General features: G+C 44.2%; 1 protein-coding gene across 2 annotated transcripts; it reads left to right on the top strand.

The window, feature by feature from the left end:
- Positions 1-204: 204 nt before the first annotated feature.
- Positions 205-3016, top strand: TNFSF14 (TNF superfamily member 14). 2 transcript variants are annotated; one of them, XM_037504248.1, is made up of 4 exons: positions 205-423; positions 1670-1706; positions 1967-2008; positions 2551-3016. In XM_037504248.1, exons 1-4 carry the CDS (start codon positions 205-207, stop codon positions 2955-2957), a joined length of 705 nt encoding a protein of 234 aa, XP_037360145.1. In that variant the 3' UTR covers positions 2958-3016. The 2 variants fall into 2 exon arrangements, with proteins under 2 accessions (XP_037360145.1, XP_037360146.1); XM_037504249.1 differs by lacking the exon at positions 1670-1706 and having other exon boundaries at positions 205-442.
- Positions 3017-21613: the final 18597 nt, after the last annotated feature.

The raw sequence follows: 21613 nt of genomic DNA, 5'->3' as shown, positions 1-21613 counted from the left end.
CAGGAAGATGAGGGCAAGTGGGGAAAGGGGAGGGGCTGGACCGAACCACAGCTCAAAAGGCAGCCTAGGGCCACGCTCCCCCGCCAGTCTGCAGCACAGCCTGCAAAGCCGAAGAGTGTTGGGCAATCGCAGTTTCCTTCTGACCCGTGGGACCCAGCTGAGCCAACCCAGCCCAGGCATCTTAGAATCCCCACCTGCTCCAGCATGGAGGAGACTGTGGTCCAGCCCTCGGTGTTTGTGGTGGATGGACAGACCAACATCCCCTTCACGAGGCTGGGGCCCAGAAAAGGGAAACAGAGCTGCAGTGCTGCCCAGCTGAGCCTGGGCCTCCTGCTGCTGCTACTGCTGGCCGGGATGGCCGTCCAGGGCTGGTTTCTGATGCAGCTACACGTGCGCGTGGGCGAGATGGCCAGGCCCCTGCCGGTGAGTGGGGCCAGGGATTGTGGTGGATGTGCGTCCTGTTGCATGTGTCTGTGTGTGCACCCATGGAGGATGCTAAAGGACTAAAAGCAGTCCAGGGCAAGTTAAATCACCTCTTTGAACCTCAGCTTCCTCATCTGTAAAATGGGTATGAAAATAAGAGTACTCTGTCATGGGGAAATGTGCTGGTGTGGTGAGCTGCTGTGGTGACAAGACATGCGCTGGTGTGGTGCTGGTATGTGCTGGTGTGGTGAGCACGTGCTTGTGTGGCCCTGGCAAGCTTTTCTCTTTTTCACTAAGATGTAATTGACACAAAAGTTCATGTACGTGTAGGTATACAACATACTAATTCAATACACTTATGTTGCAATGTGATTGACATTGACTAACACCTCTGTGAAATGGTCTCATCATTGATTCTAGTGGTGGGAGCAATTAAAATCTAGTCTCTTGGCAAGTTTAATGTTTGTAATACTGTTCCGCAGTCTGTAATCACCAGCCTAGCATTCCATCGTAGCACTGCTGATCATTATTAGCCACAGCCTGATCATTCTTATTGAGGTTTTCAGTAATCCACTCAGACTGGACGAACCTCTGTCTGTCAGCTTCTCGTCAGCCGACACACGTGTCTGCTACCTGTCTGATGCTCCGTGTACCCCAAGTCGCGACCTTGCAATCCTGGTCGTCTGTGTCCTCTGTCTCATGTCCTTTCTCCTTCTGTCTGGATCTGGTGGCTTCATCTTGTGTCCACGTGCTCTGTCCCTGCACACGTGCTCGCACACACCCACGTCCTCCTGTGTCCACAGCCCCGGTGTCTTGTCTGGGTCTCTGGGCCAACATGGAGTCACACAGCACACACACACATATCTGGACTCGCACATATCTGGTCATTGTGTCACTTCAGTGTCTGGGGCTGTGCTGTGTCACTGGCCCCTCCGCCTTCTGGCTTCTGTGTCCATGAGTCCCGGTATCTGTAATGGTGCTTACGTAACAAACCCTCATGGTGCGCGTACCGTGTGCCAGGCCCTAGAATATGCTTTACACATAGGAATACACTAAATACTCTTTAGATGACCATTCACGGGGGCCGGGGGGGCACTGAGACACCAGGTGGTGACAAGGCTTCTGGGCACGGGCTGGTGGGAGGCTGGGCCCTGGGTCTCTGTCTTCGGGTGATGCTATGTCTGGTCTCATGTCTTGGTCATGAGTGACGCAGAATTCCTCACTCTGGGCTCCTCTACATTTTCAGGATGGAGAGCTGGGACCCCAGAAGCAGCTGACACATGGTGAGTGGGCGTCCTGCTGCCCAGGGAGGGGACGGACGGCTCCCACGCGGCCCTTGCCACTGGGGTGCATTGCCCAATGCGATTTGCACAACTAACCCAAGCCCCGCAGGTGCCCCTCCCCCCCGGCCTGAGAAGCAGAAGTTTGGGTCACTCCGGAAAGGGTGGGGATGACGCCAGGGGGTGGACTTCATGACCCCTTGGGAGGCTGACCCTTCCCTCCCCGCTGCCAGCCCCCCTCACCGCTGATCCTCTCTCCCCAGACCAGACTTATCTGCAGAACAAACCAGCGGCACATTTGACAGGTGAGGGGAACCTGGGTCCTGGCATGGGGTGGGAGTCAGGGCGTCTCGGGGAGACCAGATGGAGACCTCAACACGTCAGAATATTTGCTCGTTCACCCAATGCTTATTTAGATTTGCCCTGGGGTGACCCTGGACCTGTGTATCTCTAATTGTATTTATTGACTAAACCTTACAGACGCTGTCCCTCAGACGCTGCAGGACACTCTCTATCTGTTAATTCATCAAATCCTAAGCCCATTCTAGTCGCACCTCCATTTTGAGGTCAGAGGCACCCAGGGGTTAGAGGCTGCTGTCCCGGGGGTGCTCTGCTGCGGCTCCTTGCTCCTGTCACCGCCAGCTTTTGCTGCTCTGGGCAAGTCACTTATTTGCTCCGTGCCTCTGTTTCCCCACATGCAGAGTGAGGACAATGGGAACTGATACAGACAATGCCTACAAAGCCCTCAAGCAGCCTGGCACAGAGGCAGGGACTCAGAGAGTCTGTTTTAGGGTCACACAGCCAGCATGGAACATGTGCTGACCAGCCCCTCTGTCTCCCTCCCTAGGAGCCAACTTAAGCACAGAGGGCCCGGTGCTGTGGGAGACGCAGCGGGGACTGGCCTTCTTGAAGGACTTCAGCTACCGCAATGGCTCCCTGGTGGTGCAGCACGCCGGCTACTACTACATCTACTCCAAGGTGCAGATGGCCGACAATAACTGCCCAAATTATGCCCTGTCCATCACCCATGCCCTCCACTTGCGCACACCCCGCTACCCTGAGGAGCTGGAGCTGCTGGTCAATGTGCAGTCACACTGTCGGACAGCCAAGCCCCACACCTGGTGGCACAGCAGCAACCTGGGCGGCGTGGTGTACTTGGAGGCTGGAGATGAGCTGCTTGTCCACATAAAGGCCAACAGGGTGATCGGGCTGAGAGACAGCTCCCGGTCCTACTTCGGGGCTTTCATGCTGTGAGGACGGCACAATGGCCGATGGACTAGGGGTCTGAGAACTTGCAGGGGCAACCTCCGGATTGTGCACCAGGGAGCCCCAAACTCAGCATGCATTTAGCGGGCACCACCTCTGGAAGGCTGAAGACTACAGACTCCGGCACAGACAACACTCAAGACAAAGCCTGGAGACTTGGGGATCTTCAGGCTTCCTAAGCAGGGGTAATACTGATCTGCCTGGCATTTAGGGAGAAGGGGTGAGAGCTGGGTATTTATACTTGATTCAGAGGAATATGAGACTTGGGGGCTCATGATTTGGCTTGGCTGAGAACTGGGATATTACCACCCTCATCACTCCCACAAGTGTGGGCTGTCGGAGGGGGTGGTTGGGGACATTTATCATCAGAATTCATCCATGTGAAAAGCCCAGGCTCACCCACAGTTAGAGTCACACATTCAACCCCACCCTCAGCCTGGCCACAGAAAGTTACACTCACCCAGCCACAGGGTCATGCTGAGAAAAGAGTACTACTCACTCTCCTGGGAAGGGAGCAGTTTGGTAATGTTTGCCTATCTCCAGGCAAACATCCATCATGGCAGGTTTCTGGCTACCAAGATAGCACCAGCTGTATCCCTGCATTGTGAAGCACACTCGGCCCTTACCAGGACACCACTGCGTGTGCAGTCCAGAGCCTGGCACACAGTAGGTGCTTGAGAAATGTTGGGGGTGGGCAAAAGATGGGGTAAAGGAAGAAAAGAAGGCAGGAAGGAAGGAGAGAGAGAGAGAGAGCGCAAAAAGAAAATACAGTCACACCAAAGCGTCTGTTACAGCTCCATGATCACAGACTCACACACATCAGATGTTCACACAATCACACTGTCATAGGCAGCTTTGCAAACACTCGATCACAAATGCTGCATCACACCCAAATCACCATTACAACCACAATCACCCACACGGGTTGTACAGTCCCTCGCAGTGTGACATGGGGGACATACATTTATCCTATAAGACTTACATGGGCCGTGTCTCATTCGGCCACATCACACACACACACCATCACATCACACCCACCCGGCCTGTCAGTGCCACAATTTTCTCCTCTGCAAAAGGCAAGGTGATGACAGTCCACACCTGCTTGGTTTGTGGTAAGGATTTAATCAGATCAGTCATGGATAGAAGCTGTGAAAGTACCTGGTATACAGTAAGAGCTCAATTAATGTGCAAGTATGAATGGGATTGAAATATTAAGGAGGAAGAGCAAGCTGTGAAAGTATCTGGTATGCAGTAAGAGCTCAATTAAGGTACAAGTTTACATGAGATCGAAATATTAAAGAGGAAGTGCAAGCTGTGAACATGCCTGGAATACAGTAAGAGCTCAATTAATGTGCAAGTATACATGAGACTGAAATATTGAGGAAGAGCAATTGATGGCACTTTCTACACTCTGGCATCTCTCCCTGGGCACATCACTCTGGGCTGGAGCTCTTGTGCCACTATGTTCCAGCTGGATGGAGGCAGGTACCCTGAGCCCCTCCATCCTACTAGGCTTGTGACTTCATGTCTCTGTCCTTTCTGGGTGGGAAGGTATAAACACAATGTAAAATTTCCTGGGGACCCCACCCTTGGCACAGTGGGCAAGATAACAAAGTTCTTCGACTCCTTGTCATAGCAGGAATCTGCTGCCTGCAGGTGTAAATCAGTCTTTTCAGATGAAAAAAAATAATAATAACCTTAAATAATGGGCAGCCAACATGTGTGCAAGGCACACTTCAGGAAGAAGAGAGTAAATCCAGCATTGACTTCCTCTGGCATCAGCCTGTCTTTACATCAGGACAGTTTAGAACCTGAAGCTCCTCTTATCAAGAAGAACTACACTCTTAATGATTCACTGTTTCTAGCTATCAATATATAAATGAAATTCACATTTCGTGGAAAATCTGTCGGGCTGCTCCCAGGCTGGGATCCTCACTGTGATTATCTAATAAACTATTTGTGTAACTCTTCTTGAGACGCCTTTTCAGTTAACAGGGTGAAACATCCCCAAATGTCCGACCCCAGTCCCCACTGGAATTTCCTCTGCTCTCATCACAGTCTTTCTGTTTCCATGATGAGCAGACAGAGGTGTGGGGACAGTGCATTTATAAAAGCCACCAGCAGCCACCAATTTCCGCCTGGGGTTAGAAGCTAAGTTTAGCCTCCAAAGATCATTCCTCCAGCCTTGAGGAGGAGGTGGTGGAAGCAGGGGGAGGTGGGGAGCAGGTGGAGGCAGAGGAGGAGGGTGATGGAAAGTAGGGAGGAGGGAGATGCGGCAGAGAGTCCCCCAGGGGCAGAGGCTGGGGCAGCAGAGGACGGAGCCCCTCACTTGAGTTCAGATAAAGAAAGTAGGGGCAGGAAGCCCCTAAGCCAGACCACTGACCTACTTGACAAATTCTGAGAAGTTTATCTATTTGATTTCTGCTTTCATCTCAGCGAGGGCTCCAGCACCTTTTCAGATTTTAACCTCTCCACCCAGGCCCAATCGGCTCTTCCTTAAGGCCCTCCCCCACGAGCCCCCGAGCAGGAAACCGTCTGGTGCTGCGACTCAAATGTGGTAAAGTAATGACAATGAAGTCATTTATTAATTTTCTATTAGAATTCTATGCCTCTCCTGGTATGAGCATTTAAGTATGCTTCTAGGACTTGGCTCCACGATGAACTCTCAGATGCTTCCTGGGTATTCTTGTAGAGTTGTAGGCACAGAGAGATTAAGACTCTTTGCCTTCAAAGGTGGGGAAATACATAACAACCTGAGACCACAAGGATCAAGAAAGATAAGAGTTCATAACGGAATTCATTTCCTATTGCTGCTTCAACCAATACTAACTTATCACAGTTTGAATCCAGTGCACATTTAAATTTCAGATTCTTTTCAGTTATCTCCTCAAAGGCGACCTTACATCCGTAAGACACATCTAGTCACTGGATGTGTTTTTTAAATAGATATGAATGGCCACTGTTTAACCATCAAAAATCTTTGTACATGGACAAATCCAGATTTCTAGATTTTCTTGGAAGCTGTGACAACAGCCCAGTGGGATAGTAACTACCCCTTTGGATAGAGTATGAAATTACCAGCTCACCACAGTCTCCACCACTCCCATTGTCTCTCCCATACTGAGGCTGAATGTCAATAGTCTTTCATCATCAAGCTTATGCAGTTGTTTTCTTTTTTTTCAAGATTATTTTTTATTTATACGGACAAGAACGAGGGTGTAGGCCAGAGGTGAGGGGCATGAGAAGATTCATCAGAGACAGCGTGAGGAGCAGAACAGGTGGATCTAGTAAGATACACTGCTGAGGGGAGCAGGGGGTGAGACAGGAGAGGTCTGCTGTGCCATGTGGGTCAGCTCCTTGGTCAGGGATCGAACTCAGGCCACAGTGACTGGAGATAGCTTGATAGCGCTGAGACTTTAACCCCTACACCACCAGGGAGACCCTGCAGTTGTTTTTCTTAAAGAAATAATTATCATTAAGTTTAGATCACTTGTCTAATGTACTCACCAAGCGCTAGGTCCTGTACTAAGTGTATCATTCACGGTAACTCAAGGGGGTGGAGGGGATTGAGTGCTGTTACAATACCCATTTTATGCATGGGGGAAATTTAGGCACAGAGAGATTTAGCCTCTTTGTCTTCTAAGGTGGGGAAATACATAAGAAACTGAGACCACAAGGATCAAGAAAGATAAGAGTTCATAATTGAATTCATTTCCTTTCACTGCTTCAAACAATACTAACTTATCATGCTATAGTTCTAGAAGTCAGAAATTAGTCTTACGGAATTAAAATCAGCATTCCTTCTGGAAGAAGTATTTGTCCTCAAATCCTTTTGTCAGGGTTTGTCTCTATGGAAGCCCAAGCCCAGACACATGATCAGCAGACATGAATCTCAACTCACCAGCAGTGACAAAACTGAACTTCCTGTGTTCGCTATGCAACTTTATTGATGCAAGATCCCTTGCACCAGGATGCTGAGAACCTGATATCAGGCAATTGGAGGCTGTCCTTCTCGACATACTCCATTCCCAAGTCTATCAACACTACAAGCAGTTGAAGAAATGCCAAGACACTAAGAACCAGGAATTAAGGGAAGGATCCGTCTGACTCCACACATGAGCCCAACATCAGCCTGTTTCTGACCTATCAATGCTCTATTTTTGTGCTCAAGACTGCTCAAGAGTAATATAGTCTCTGCTACTCCTGAGCCTTTCTGGTGAGGTGCTTTTTGGCCAAGTTCAGGCACAGGAAACTCCTTGAGGCTCTCTGTGGCTTCAACTGCCCAGAGATACCATTGACTCATTTCCTTCTGGGGGACCTGCAAACTATGCTCTGCAATGAGGAGCAGGACTTAAGCCTCTTCTAATTTTGACACTTTCTGTTTTCAGGGTTTTCAGGGTTCATTTTTCCCCCAAAAGCGGAGCTCGGAAACTTCTCCCTTCTGCTAGGAGTGCTGAAAAGTGTCCTCCCAAAAGATATACATTGGAGCTCTGAACGCCTCCCCACTAGTATCTCAGAATGTGACTATATTAGGAGTTAGAATTTTTAAAGAGGTAATAAAGGTTAAATAAGGCCATTTGGGTGAGTCCTAGTCCAATGGGACTAACATTCTTATAAGAAAATATTAGGACACAGACACATACAAAGGAGAGACCATGTGAGGACCCAGGGAGAAGATGACCCTTTACCAGGCAAGGAGAGAGGCTTCAGAAGGGACCAGGGACTAGTCCTACAGGCATTTTGATCTGAAATTTTCAAGCTCCATGACTGGAGGGAAACACAATTCTGTTGCTGAGACCCCCAAACCATAGTACTTTGTTGCGGCAGCCAGAGAAAAGCCATACATCATGTCTCCACCTTCCACTAGTCCCAGGTAATCTTGCTCTTGACTGGAAGGGTAGAGAGGGGCAGTGGTAAAATTCTTCTAAGTGAAAAGGGAGGCAAAGAAGCAGAGGAGAGAAGGAGATGTGACTTCAGAAGCAGAAGTTGGAAGGTGCCCATACTGGAGGAGATTCAAGTCAAGGAATCCATAAACCAAGGAATGCAGGGAGCCGCTAGGTGCTGGAGAAGCCAAGGAAACAGATTCATCCCTCAAATTTCTGGAAGGGTTGCAGCCTGGCTGACACCTTGATATTGGCCCAATGAAGCTGATTTTAGAGTCTGTCTTCCAGAACTGTAAGTTGATGGATTTGCATGACTTTAAGCATCTATATTTGCAGTAATTTATTATGGATAGGGATAGCAAACTCATAAAGTAGCATCTCCACGGCATCCATGACGGTCGCCCCCTTATGCCACTTGGATGGATGTGCTTTGTAAAGAGACTTGCTGCACTGACAGCCACTGCAGAGTCTCACTGCTCTCTATTCCAGTAGAGGAAGTGAAAGTGAGTGGTCTGAGCCACAGCTTTCACTGTGGCTCACATCTTCACCTATGGCTCAATCTAACAACCTCAATAGGTGCTTGTTATCTCCCTCTCTTACCCTTACAGAGGCACCTCCATGAGAGGGGGAGGTACCATGTCCCCCACCACTTAATAAGGGGTGGAGCTGAGCAGCCAAGTGACACTGTCTAACATGCAAGGCAGGTTAAGGGAAGCTTTCCTTTCTTTCTTCTGCAGCCTACCATGCACACTGGTACTACCAAGAAAGAGACATGAAGGAGACCCATGGAGGACAAACATGTAGAGACACTTGAAAAAGACATGGGTGAGAGATACATGGGGAGGCTGACAATGGCACTGTTATTTTGATTTGTAATTTGATTTGGCTCCTTTCATCCCAGACTTACCTGGCCATTTTCACCCCCTTACTATGGTTCCCCACCAGGCGTTACCTTAGATTTGTGTCAGGTTTTTGGGTCTCAGCAGCCCTGCTTTTGGCCAACCCTGTTTGACTGGGTATTTGCCCTTGAAAGGATGCTAATTTGGGATGTTTTATTAAGATGCCCTTCTTTCTTCTCTTCTCTGCGCACACTAATTCCATGAAAGTTCTTTCACACTGAAAGCTCGCTTTGCCTTTGTGCACAAAGATAGCCAGACCCTCCGGGCCTCCCTGGTGGCACAAGGGGTTAAGATGCAACCTATGAAGCTCGCCGCAGCCACACAGCACAAGTTTGATCCCCAGCCAGGAAGCTACCCACACGGCGCAGCAGACCTCTCCTATCTCGCCTGCTGCTCCCCTCAGCAGTGTGTTTCACTCAGTCTGCCTGTTCTGCTCCCCACTCTGTCTCTGGTGAATCCTCTCACCCCCTACAACTCTGGCCTGTACCCCAGTTCTTGTATGTATAGATAAATAAATCTTAAAAAAAAAAGATAGCCAGACCCCTTTAGAATGTGTAAATTTGGGAGCCCCTGGGTGCCTCCTTGGTCACATGCCAACATCACCATCCATTTTCAAGTGTCTTTCTCCCCAATCAGCTCTTCTGCACCATGGGTGGCTATGATATTGTGATTTATGGAACTATGCATACATGTATGTATTTGCTCATTCAGATGATCAAAATTCTCATGCATATTTGGTCTTCATCCACAATTCCTGGCTCATAGTTCCCAAAAGACTTGGAATTTCCTAAGTGTTGAAAGTTATAAAGGTGTCTTTAGCTATGTTATAGAAGGTAATTTTGGGGGCCTCCCCTGGTGGCGCAGCAGTTGAGCACTGGGCTGCAAAGCTGCCCACAGCCTCTGCAGCGCCGGTTCAATCCCCGGCTGCCTGCAAGGGTCCCACATGGCGCGCAGACCTCTCCTGCTGCACCCACTGCTCTCCTCAGCAGTGTATTTCATCAGTCTGCCTGTTCTGGTCCCCGCTCTGGCTCTGGTGAATTTTCTTACCCTCCTGCACTTCTGACTGTACCCAGTGCTTGTAGAAATAAATAAATAAATCTTAAAAAAAAAAAAAAGAAGGTGACTTTGGGAAAACTCCCTGAAGATGGGGGAGTGGGTGAGGGGGATGGTGGTTACCAATGAAACCAATGTGAATAAAAGGTGAGACTTTTTGTTCCTTCCATTCTAGACTTGCCTGGCCCCTAAGAGAGAGATAGTGGAAAACAAGAATAACCTATGAGAATCTTCCTGGCTATCAATCTCCAAAAGCATAAAGTGAAAAGGTTTGGGATGTTTGAATAAATGGGTAGTTGGGTGGGTGGGTGGACAGATGGGTAGGGGATAAGTAGATGAGTGGAGGTGTAGGTGGGTGAGAAGATGCATGAGTGGGTACATGGATCGTGAGTGAATAGGTAGATGGACAGAGGGTGGTAGGGGGATGGTCACCTGGATGAAAGGAAGGAAGGGTGAATGGATGGCTAAGAGTAAATGGAAGGGTGATGAATGGATGTGTGACACACATATTCTAAATCAAATGCTAAATTTAGTAATGTCCTGTTTTGGCACAAATTAAGGAACACTATCTCATACAATGCAGGCATCCATTGTAGAATGTAACCAGATTTTAGGTTAAAATATGTGTAACTAAGAAGCAAAAAGAGGGCCTCCCCGGTGGCGCAGCAGTTGAGCGCTGGGTTGCGAAGCTGCCCGCGGCCTCTGGGGCGCCGGTTCGATCCCCGGCTGCTCCCCGGCCACCGGAGGAGGGTCCCGCATGGTGCGCAGACCTCTCCTGCCGCCCGCTGCTCCCCTCAGCAGTGTACTTCGGTCCTTCTGCCTGCTCTGCTCCCCGCTCTGGCTCTGGTGAATTCTCTCACCCTCCCGCGCTTCTGACTGTACCCAGTGCATGTATAAACAAAACAAACAAACAAACAAATAAATTAAAAAAATGCCTCTATTAAAAAAAAAAAAAAGAAGCAAAAAGACCCCCCAAAACAGAGCTAACACACATTTAGGATTTATCTCTAACTTGAAGCAAGCAATAGGTCGTTGTGTTACCATCATCCTGACGACAAGGAAGTTTCTTGACAAGGAAACTCCTGAGAGTTTCCTTCTAGCCCCAAGAGGAAGCCAGACAGACACTCTCCAGTCCATGGGCAGAGGTGTCTCTACCACACCAGCACCACATTTGTTAATATAATGAATATATTGAGTCCTGCTTCTGGGAGGGTGAGGCCGTTCTTATTCATCACCTTCAGAATTATCTTGGTTACAGAGTCTGTTACCCTGTCAACCATGAAAAACTCTTGTTTGTGGCCGTAACCATTGTTCATACCCAACAGCTCCCCAAGCATTTTTGCATGTATTTTGCAGTGACTTGGTACAGGTTCTATGTATGAGGACATGGGATCAAAGTAGCTCATTGTATGTTCAGATCTAGAACCTTACCTTTTGTCTGCTTGAGCTAACTATCAATCACAAAAAGGGTTGCTTTGAAAATCTCCCACTTTGGTGGTGTAATTATCCAAGGTAAGCTATTTTTACGTTCTTCTTGTTTCTTTTCATTCTAGGTCTTCAAATTCTGTATTTTATACTAATAATACATCTCCATGGATAGTATCCACATGTGCTATTTGCGTAGTGGATAGTGCTATTTTTGCTTTATTTTCAGACAATGTTTTTTCGCTTGTACACATTTAGAATTGCTATATTTCATGACAGGACTTTAGTTATCTCTAATGATAATTTCTACATTTACGCCTATGCTGTCTGATAATATGGCTAAGCCAACTTTTTTTCTGGCTACTTACATTCTTTAACTGACAACTTGCTATATCTTTTGTTTAAACGTAAGCAAGTTACTGGATTTTAATTTTTCTTATCTGACATGACAATGTTTGTCTTTTAATTTGAGTATTTAGACCAATGCCATTGAATATAAATGTAATATTAGACATGTTTTAATTTATTTTAGCAACAACAATCAAAAGGTTAAAAAATAATGGTGAACTTAATTTTAATAATATATTTTATTTAACAACATATTCAAGATGTTATCACTCCAAAGTATGATTGGTATAAAATGACTAATAAGATCCTTTACATTCTTTTTTATTTCACATCTTCAAATTCTTGGGGGCTTTTCACAATAACAGTACCCATTCACCACACATATTTCAAGAGACATGTAGTTGAAGGCCACTGTGTGGAATAGCACAGATTTATACCATCTGCATAAATTCCAATTACTGATGTGCTTGGATTTATTTTGTTTTTGTCTTGTCTCCTTTTCCTCTCTTACCTTGTTTTGGATTTTTTCCCCCTCATTTCAGTTTTTTCCTACTTCGTGAAGAAATTACACATCCTATTCCTATCCTTCTATAAGTTTTCTTAGATGTTTGAATTTATAAAATTGACATATCAAAATCTAAGGCAATTCAGTCTTTTTTTTATAATAAATTTTATTTTTATATTCCCCATACAAGTGCAACCCCTTATTTTGACCCCAATCCCTCCCCTCCCGCCCCCTACCCCCCATAGAGTGTCTCTGGTTCATAGTTGTTTGTTGATTTTGATTTTCACTTTCTTATAGTTATTCATTTTTCTGGTCCCTTATTTAAGTTTTCTAGATTCCTGCTATAAGTGAGACCATCCGGTATAATTCAGTCTTTTTTATCTCCTTCAGCCTGGCGCTGGTGTCTGTCTGTATCCACTCTCGCCCCCTGCAGGTGGTTCTGGCTCAGCGGTCAAAGTGAGATTTTTAGTAAACTTTTTTTTTAAGTGTAATATTTATTTAAAATCAAGCATAACATCACAGGGAGGCATCTGTTTAACCAAAAATATTTTAGGCCCAAAAAAGCTTTTCTATTCCAAAAATAAAAAGGGACAAAAAACAACTCAATTATCACAGAGAAGCAAAAAAGTAACAAAAGATTGTGAGTTCCCTTTATTTAGTAGACTGATCATCCTACATTTATTTTCATTGAGGTATGACGGGCATAGAAATAAGTTGTACATAGTTGGCATTTGTATCACTATGAGTTTGAAGATAAACACCATAAACAGCATAACCATTAGCTCTAAATGTTTCATCCCTCCTTCTTTGTGATAAGAACATTTAGCCAAAGATCTACGCTCTCTAACAAAAATTTAAGTAGAACATGTGTATTATACAATATAGAGCTCTCCGACTTATTCATCATCAATAACAGAAATTCTATACCTATTAAAAACTACCACTTCCTGCCTGAGCCCCTGGCAGCTATTCTACTTTCTATATCCATAAATTTAACCACTGGGATCTTCATATCTATAAAATCATACAATACTTGTCCCTTCACATCAGGATTATTTCACACAGCAGTATGCTCTCTAGATCCATTTGTCTTATAGCAAATATCAGAATTCCCTTATTTTTTAAGGTTGAAAAATATTCCATTGTGGAATCGAATAGAAAATCCAGAAATAAACCCACAGATTTATGGTCAACTAATCTTTGACAAAGGAGCAAAGAATATGCATTGGAGCAAAGAAAGTTTGTTCAATATATGGTGCTGGGAAAACTGGGTCGCTACATGCAAAAGAATGAAGCTTGACTACTACCTAACACCATGCACAAAAACCAACTCAAAACGGATTAAAGAACTAGACATAAGACCTGAAACCATAAAATACATAGAAGGAAATAGACAAAGACATCTTTACAGACACATCACCCAAAGCAGTGACAGTGAAGGCAAAGATCAACAGCTGGGACTACATCAAATTAAAGAGCTTCTGCACAGCAAAAGAGACAATAACAAAATAAAGAGAAACCCCACCGACTGGGAGAACATTTTTGCACCCAACACTAATGATAAAGGACTAATCACAAAAATCTACAAAGAGCTGATGAGTCTCAACAAAAACAAAGAAAATAATCCAGTCAAATAATGGGCAGAAGAGCTAAAAAGAAACTTCTCTGAAGAGGAAATGCAAATGGCCAAGAGGCATGTGAAAAAATGTTCAACATCACTTGTAATCAGGGAAATGCAAATCAAAACTACCATGAGATACCATCTTACACCAGTGAGAATGGCACATATTAAAAAAACTAGCAACAACAAATGTTGGCGAGGATGTGGAGAAAAAGGAACTCTCCTGCACTGCTGGTGGGGGTGCAAACTGGTCCAACCACTATGGAGAGCTGAGTGGAGATTTCATGACCTACTAAAGATATAGCTTCCATATGATCCAGGAATTCCACTCCTAGGTATTTACCCAAAGGACACAGAAACATCAATTCCAAAGAGCACCTGCACCCCTAGGTTTATAGCAGCACTGTTTACAATAGCTAAGCTTTGGAAACAACCCAAATGCCCAAAAATAGATGACTGGATCAAGAAGATGTGGTACATATATACCATGGAATATTACTCAGCATTCAAAAAAGATAAACACATGCCATTTGCAGCAACATGGATGGCGCTGGAAGGGATCATGCTCAGCGAAATAAGCCAGAAAGAAAAAGAAAAATACCGGATGGTCTCACTCATAGCAGGAATCTAGAAAACTTAAATAAGGGACCAGGAAAAGAATAACTATAAGAAAGAAAATATCAAAATCAACAAACTATGAACCAGAGTTACTCTATGGGGGGTAGGGGGCAGGGAAAGGAGGGCTTGGGGTCAAAATAAGGGGGTTGTAATTGTATGGGGAATATAAAAATAAAATTTAAATTAAAAAGAATTATATTAAATAAATAAATAACATATCACATAAAAAAAAAAGAAATAGGCACGAGAGAAGATTCTACCAAAGTGACTTTCTCGCAGTTTACATTATGCTTCCTATTTCAGTTTACTACATTTTGTTAAAATTCCCTCCCTTTAAATAATGCTTCCAATGAACTCTTATAACCAAATCACTTATGAAACAAAATTAAATTTAAAAAAATTCCATTGTGTGTGTACAACACATTGTCTTTATCCATCCATCCACTGAGGAGCACATAGGTTTTTCCCAAGTCTTTGTTATTGTCCATAATGATCTCAGTTCTTAAGTTTATACCCAGAAGGCTTGCAGGATGGTAAGCGAGTTGTAGCTTTAATTTTTTTGAGGAACCCCCATATTGCTTTTCATAACAGCCGCACGGTTTTTGCATTTTCACCAAAACACACAAACACACACACATACCCTGAGATGTTGATTGGGCTTGCATTGAATCTATAGATCAATAGATACTGATGTAGGATTGACGATCTCACGGATTTTCTTCTTCTTCATGACCATGGTATGTCATTCTATGTATTTAGATTTTCTTTTTCTCAATTATAAATTATAGTTTTTGTTTGGAATTCTTTTTTTTTTTTATTTTTTTTAATAAAAAATTTTATTTTTATATTCCCCATACAATTGCAGCCCCCCCATTCTGACCCCAATCCCTCCCCTCCCACCCCCACCCCCTAAAAGTGTCTCTGGTTCGTAGTTTTTTGTTGATTTTGCTTTTCACTTTCTTATAGTTATTCGTTTTCCTGGTCCCTTATTTAAGTTTTCTAGATTCCTGCTATGAGTGAGACCATCCGGTATTTTTCTTTTTCTTTTTGGCTTATTTCGCTGAGCATGATCCCTTCCAGTGCCATCCATGTTGCTGCAAATTGCATGTGTTTATCTTTTTTGAATGCTGAGTAATATTCCATGGTATATATGTACCACATCTTCTTGATCCAGTCATCTATTTTTGGGCATTTGGGTTGTTTCCAAAGCTTAGCTATTGTAAACAGTGCTGCTATAAACATAGGGGTGCAGGTGTTCTTTGGAATGGATGTTTCTGTGTCCTTTGGGTAAATACCTAGGAGTGGAATTGCTGGATCCTATGGAAGCTCTATGTTTAGTAGGTCCAGAAATCTCCACACAGCTCTCCACAGTGGTTGGACCAGTTTGCACTCCCACCAACAGTGCAGAAGAGTTCCTTTTTCTCCACACCCTCGCCAACATTTGTTGTTGCTAGTTTTTTTAATATGTGCCATTCTCACTGGTGTAAGATGGTATCTCATGGTAGTTTTGATTTGCATTTCCCTGATTACAAGTGATGTTGAACATTTTTTCATATGCCTGTTGGCCATTTGCATTTCCTCTTCAGAGAAGTTTCTTTTTAGCTCTTCTGCCCATTTTTTGACTGGATTCTTTTCTTTGTTGTTGTTAAGTCTCATCAGCTCTTTGCAGATTTTTGTGATGAGTCCTTTATCATTAGTGTTGGGTGCAAAAATGTTCTCCCAGTTGGTGAGGTTTCTCTTTGTTTTTGTTATTGTCTCTTTTGCTGTGCAGAAGCTCTTTAATTTGATGTAGTCCCAGCTGTTTATCTTCGCCTTCACTATCACTGCTTTGGGTGATGTGTCTGTAAAGATGTCTTTGATGTGCAAATCACGTAGTGTTTCACCTATATTTCCTTCTATGTATTTTATGGTTTCAGGTCTTATGTCTAGTTCTTTAATCCATTTTGAGTTGATTTTTGTGTATGGTGTGAGGTAGTGGTCAAGCTTCATTCTTTTGCATGTAGCGACCCAGTTTTCCCAGCACCATTTATTGAACAAACTTTCTTTGCTCCAATGCATAGTCTTTGCTCCTTTGTCAAAGATTAGTTGACCATAAATCTGTGGGTTTATTTCTGGATTTTCTATTCGATTCCATTGGTCTGTATGTCTGTTCTTGTTCCAATACCATGCAGTTTTGATGATTATGGCTTTGTAGTAGAGTTTGAAGTCTGGGAGTGTGATGCCTCCATTCCCTTTTTTTTTCAGGAGAGCTTTGGCTATTCGGGGTTTTTTGTGATTCCATATGAATTTCATCAATAATTGTTCTATTTCTTTGAAGAATGACATTGAAATTTTGATTGGAATAGCATTGAATCTGTATATTGCTTTTGGGAGGATGGCCATTTTAATAATGTTTATTCTTCCAATCCATGAGCAGGGGATGTCTTTCCATTTCTTTGTGTCTTCTTCTATTTCTTTTAACAGTGTTTTATAGTTTTCTTTGTATAGGTCCTTTACCTCTTTTGTTAGATTTATTCCCAAATATTTGATTTTTTTTGTTTCAATAAAAAAAGGGATGGTTTTTTTGATTTCTTCTTCTTCAGATTTATTGTTTGTGTATAGGAAGGCTACTGACTTTTGCGTGTTGATTTTGTATCCTGCCACTTTACTGAACTGATTGATGAGTTGAATTAGTTTTTCTGTGGACTTTTTGGGGTTCTCTATGTATATTATCATATCATCTGCAAATAGTGATAGTTTGACTTCTTCTTTTCCTATTTGGATTCCTTGGATGTCTTTCTCTTGTCTTATTGCTCTGGCTAGGACTTCCAGTATTATATTGAAAAGCAGTGGTGAGAGTGGACATCCTTGTCTTGTTCCAGATCTTAATGGAATTGCTTTCAGCTTTTCACCATTGAGAATGATACTGGCTGTTGGCTTGTCATAGATGGCCTTTATGATGTTGAGGTATGTTCCTTGTATCCCAAGAATTTCAAGGGCTTTTATCATGAATGGGTGTTGCACTTTGTCGAAAGCTTTCTCAGCATCTATTGATATTATCATATGGTTTTTATATTTCTTTTTGTTGATGTGTTGGATAACGTTGATTGATTTTCGGATGTTAAACCATCCTTGTGTCCCTGGAATGAATCCTACTTGGTCGTGGTGAATTATCTTATGGATGCATTGTTGGATTCTGATAGCTAAAATTTTATTGAGGATTTTTGCATCAGTGTTCATTAGGGAGATTGGCCTGTAGTTTTCCTTTTTTGTGTTGTCCTTGTTTGGTTTTGGTATTAGTGTAATGTTGGCTTCATAGAACGTGTTTGGTATTGTCCCTTCCTTCTCAATTTTTTGGAAGAGTTTGTGAAGGATAGGCACTAATTCGTCTCTGAATGTTTGGTAGAATTCATTTGTAAATCCATCAGGTCCCGGGCTTTTGTTTTTGGGGAGGTTTTTGATTACCATTTCAATTTCGCTGCTTGTAATTGGTCTGTTTAGGTGTTCTATTTCTTCTTTATCTAGCTTTGGGTGATTGTAGAGTTGTAGGAATTTGTCCATCTCCTCTAGATTGTTAAACTTGTTTCCATATAACTGTTCATAGTAGTTACTGATTATTCTTTTGATTTCTGCTGTGTCCGTTGTGATTTCTCCTCTTTCATTGATGATCCTGTTTATTTGTGCTTTCTCCCTTTTTTCCTTTGTGAGCCTGGCTAGGGGTTTGTCTATTTTATTGATTTTTTCAAAGAACCAGCTCTTGGTTTCATTGATCTTTTGGATTGTTTTTTTAGTTTCAATTTCATTTATTTCTGCTTTGGTTTTTATTATTTCTTTTCTTCTACTGGTTTTGGGGTTTTTTTGTTGTTCTTTTCTAGATCTTTGAGCTTCGAGATTAGGTTGTTTCTTTGAGTTCTTTCTTGTTTCTTGATGTGAGCTTCTATTGCTATATATTTTCCTCTTATTACTGCTTTTGCTGCATCCCATACATTTAGGATATTGGTGTCCTCCTTGTCGTTCAATTCAAAAAATTTTTTAATTTCTTCTTTCATCTCCTCATTAGTCCAGTGGTCTTCCAGTAGTGTGGTTTTAATCTCCATGAGGTAGGAAAGTTCCTTGCCTTCTTTTTATGGTTTATTTCTAGTTTGATGCCTTCATGGTCAGAAAAGATGGTTGATATGATTTCAATCTTGGTGTATCTGTTGATGTTTGTCTTGTGCCCCAGTATGTGATCGATCCTGGAGAATGATCCATGTGCGCTTGAGAAAAATGTGTACTCCGTTTTTTTGGGGTTTAGTGTTCTATAGATGTCTGTTAAGCCCAATTGCTCTAGGTCCTTATTTAGAGCTTTGGTTTCTTTACTTATTTTTTGTCTTGTTGATCTATCCATTGTTGATAGTGGTGTGTTGAAGTCTCCCACTACGTATGTGTTTTCTCTGATGTCTGTTTTCAGAGAGGACAACAGTTGTCTGATATATTTTGGTGCTCCTTCGTTTGGTGAGTATATGTTAATGAGTGTTATTTCTTCTTGAAGTATTGTCCCCTTGATCATAATGTAGTGACCATTGGGGTCTCTTTTTATCTTTTTGAGTTTGAAATCTGTTTTATCTGATATAAGTATAGCTGTTCCTGCTTTCTTTTTTGGCCCATTTGCTTGTAGGATTGTTTTCCATCCTTTAACTTTGAGCCTATTTTTATCTTTTGTAGCTAAATGTGTTTCCTGGAGACAGCAAAAGGTTGGGTTTTGTTTCTTAATCCAGGCTGCAACTCTGTGTCTTTTTATTGAAGAGTTTAGTCCATTTACATTTAGAGTTAATATTGATATGTTAGCATCTGTATTTGCCATTGTGTTTGTCTTTCCTTTGATTTTATTTATTTATTCTTTTAATAACTTTTTTTTTTTTTGGTCTTCTTTCATTGTTATTCGTCCCTCTGAGGTTCTGGCTTTAGGACTCCTTGTAGTATTTTTTGGAGTGGGGGTTTAGTTGCAATGAAATTCCGGAGTTTCTGTTTATCTGGGAAGGTCCATATTCTTTCTTCAAAGAGAAAGGAGAGCTTTGCGGGATAGAGAATTCTTGGTTGGCATCTGTTTTCTTGGAGTCTGTTGACTATGTCCCTCCATTCTCTCCTTGCCCGTAGTGTTTCTTCGGAGAAGTCTGATGTCAGCCTGATTGGCTTTCCTTTGAATGTTATCTGTTTCTTCCCTCTTGCCAGCTTCATTATTTTTTCCTTGTCCTGGATTCTTGGGAGCTTTACTATTATGTGTCTTGCTGTATTTTTCCTTTTGTCGTGGAAGTTTGGTGTTCTTCTTGCTTCTTGTATATCAATTTTCAGCTCCTTCTTCACATTTGGGAAGTTCTCTTCAATTATCTCTTTGAATATTTTCTCTGTTCCTACATCTCTCTCCTCTCCTTCTGGTATTCCTATAACTCTTATATTTCCTTTCCTCATGGAGTCAGATAGTTCCCGAAGTCTTTCTTCATTCTTTTTCCTTCGTACTTCTCTTTCCTTTTCTGTTTTGGTTCTTTTTATTTCTGTGTCTTCAAGATTACTTATTCGTTCTTCCATTTCATCTATTCTGCTTTCATTGCTTTTCCCAGAATTCTTTAGTTCTTCCATTAATTCTTTGATCTCCTGCATTTCTTTTACTTCCCTCTTTAGGGACTCAATTTCATTCTTCTGACCATTGTTTTCCCTCTCTAGGGACTCAATTGCATTCTTCTGATCGTTGATTATTTTTCCCTTATCATTGTTTTCCTTTATGACTTCTGTCAGTTTTTTAATCACGGCAATTTTAAATTCTCTTTCTGGAAGGCTCAGAAGTTCTTCCAAGTTACTGTCGTTGCAATCTGGGGGGCTGCTTTTCTTTTTGTGGTGTGCTTTTTCCCTGGGGAGTTGCTAGGTTGCGTGTTGTTCTTCTCCTCCCTACTGTCTGTTTTCTAATTTGCCGTATGCGTTGGGACACTGTGTAGTTGGGACTGGCCGGCATCTTGGGTGAGCTTCTCTGCTCTCCTCTGGTTCCTCTAGGAGTCATCTGTCAGTTTCAAGCAGTCTTTACTGGAGAAAGGTCCCTGTTCTAAAATGCCGATGTGGGGACACACTCCCCTGTGCGCCTGGTCTGCCCCGGCGGTGGGTTCCTGCTCCCCCTCTGGGCTTGGACTGCAGGCCAGAGGGGGTCTGGCGTGGGCGAACTTCCCCCGCTCACCTCTGGCTCCTGAGGAAGCCTTCTGCAGGTAGTCTTTACTGAAGAAATGTCCCTGTTCTAAGATGGTGATGTGGGACACACTCCCTGTGCGTCCGGTCTCAGGCACACTCTTCTGCGCACCTGGTCTGCCCCGGCTGTGGGTGCTCGCTCCCCCTGTGGGCTCAGACTACTGGTCGGAAGGGGCCCGGCGTGGGCTAACTCCCCAGCTGGCCACTGGCTCCTTTAGGCGCCTCTGCTGGCTTCAAGTCGCTAGGTGGCGCCAGAGATCTCTCCTGGAGCCCTTGGGGAGCTGATTTTCCACCCCGTGGGACAGGGAATAGAGCGGGAATGGTAGGGTACACCTCAACGGCTTTGGGGTGCTCTGTCTGCCTTGTGCCCCACCATCATGGGGAACCCACGCCCCTAGTTTTGTGCCCCGGGTGTCAGTTCCAAAGCCCTCAGTTCCAGGACTCAGGCTGTAGCCCAGTTCAGTGGCGCGGGAATGGCGCCTTTTGAATCCCGCTCCCGTGCCTGGGCGCCTGGGCCTGCTCACTCAGTGAGGGCCTCCGCGCATCTCCCCGCAAGCCTAGGTCGCAGGCGTGGGGACCTGGGCAGCTGCGATCTGGATCGGAGTTTGCTTTTCAACTGCACTGCTTTTCCGCGCGCGATCCCGATCCGCACTTGGTTTTCCAGCGCGCCGCTGTTCTGCGCAATCCTGACCGCGATCCGCGCCTGTTTTTCCAGCGCGCCGCCTTTCCGAGCGAGCTTACCGGGCAGCCCGGGGCTGTGTGCTGGTGCTGGCCTCCTCCCCGGGGGTGGGGTCTCTCTTCAATGGCGCCCGGAGACGTTCGCTCACCTCTGCGGCAGATCCTGCGGGGTTCGCCTCAGCTCCCGTTCACGGGGTGTGGTGGCTGCAATAGTTCCTTTCCACTCACAGTCCCGCTTGCTGCGTTGTTTGTTCTTGTTGGTCGTTTTAGTTTGTTGTTTCCTCCTCTCTGCCGGTCGGAGAGTGCCGCCCCTGTGGGCGGGGGAGGGGAGCAGGGTTCTGCGCTTCCCTCCCTTCTGGTCCTCTTTTATGGCCACTTTCTTCTTCGGGCAGTTTGCTGGCGTCACCCGTTTATCTTCCGTGTCC

The sequence above is a fragment of the Talpa occidentalis genome, unplaced genomic scaffold, assembly GCF_014898055.3.
Source record: "Talpa occidentalis isolate TD23 unplaced genomic scaffold, MPIMG_talOcc4v2.1 talOcc4.12, whole genome shotgun sequence".
NCBI classification, from domain to species: domain Eukaryota; kingdom Metazoa; phylum Chordata; class Mammalia; order Eulipotyphla; family Talpidae; genus Talpa; species Talpa occidentalis.
Note: the sequence above shows the minus strand (reverse complement) of the source record. Positions and strands in the feature narration are given on the sequence as shown.

Bases quoted from the DNA above. Each gene is read 5' to 3' on its own strand.
- TNFSF14 (XM_037504248.1), top strand. From the start codon at position 205: ATGGAGGAGACTGTGGTCCAGCCCTCGGTGTTTGTGGTGGATGGACAG. The intron at 424-1,669 runs GTGAGTGGGGCC...CTACATTTTCAG, and splicing joins AGATGGCCAGGCCCCTGCCG to GATGGAGAGCTGGGACCCCA. The intron at 2,009-2,550 runs GTGAGGGGAACC...CTCCCTCCCTAG, and splicing joins ACCAGCGGCACATTTGACAG to GAGCCAACTTAAGCACAGAG.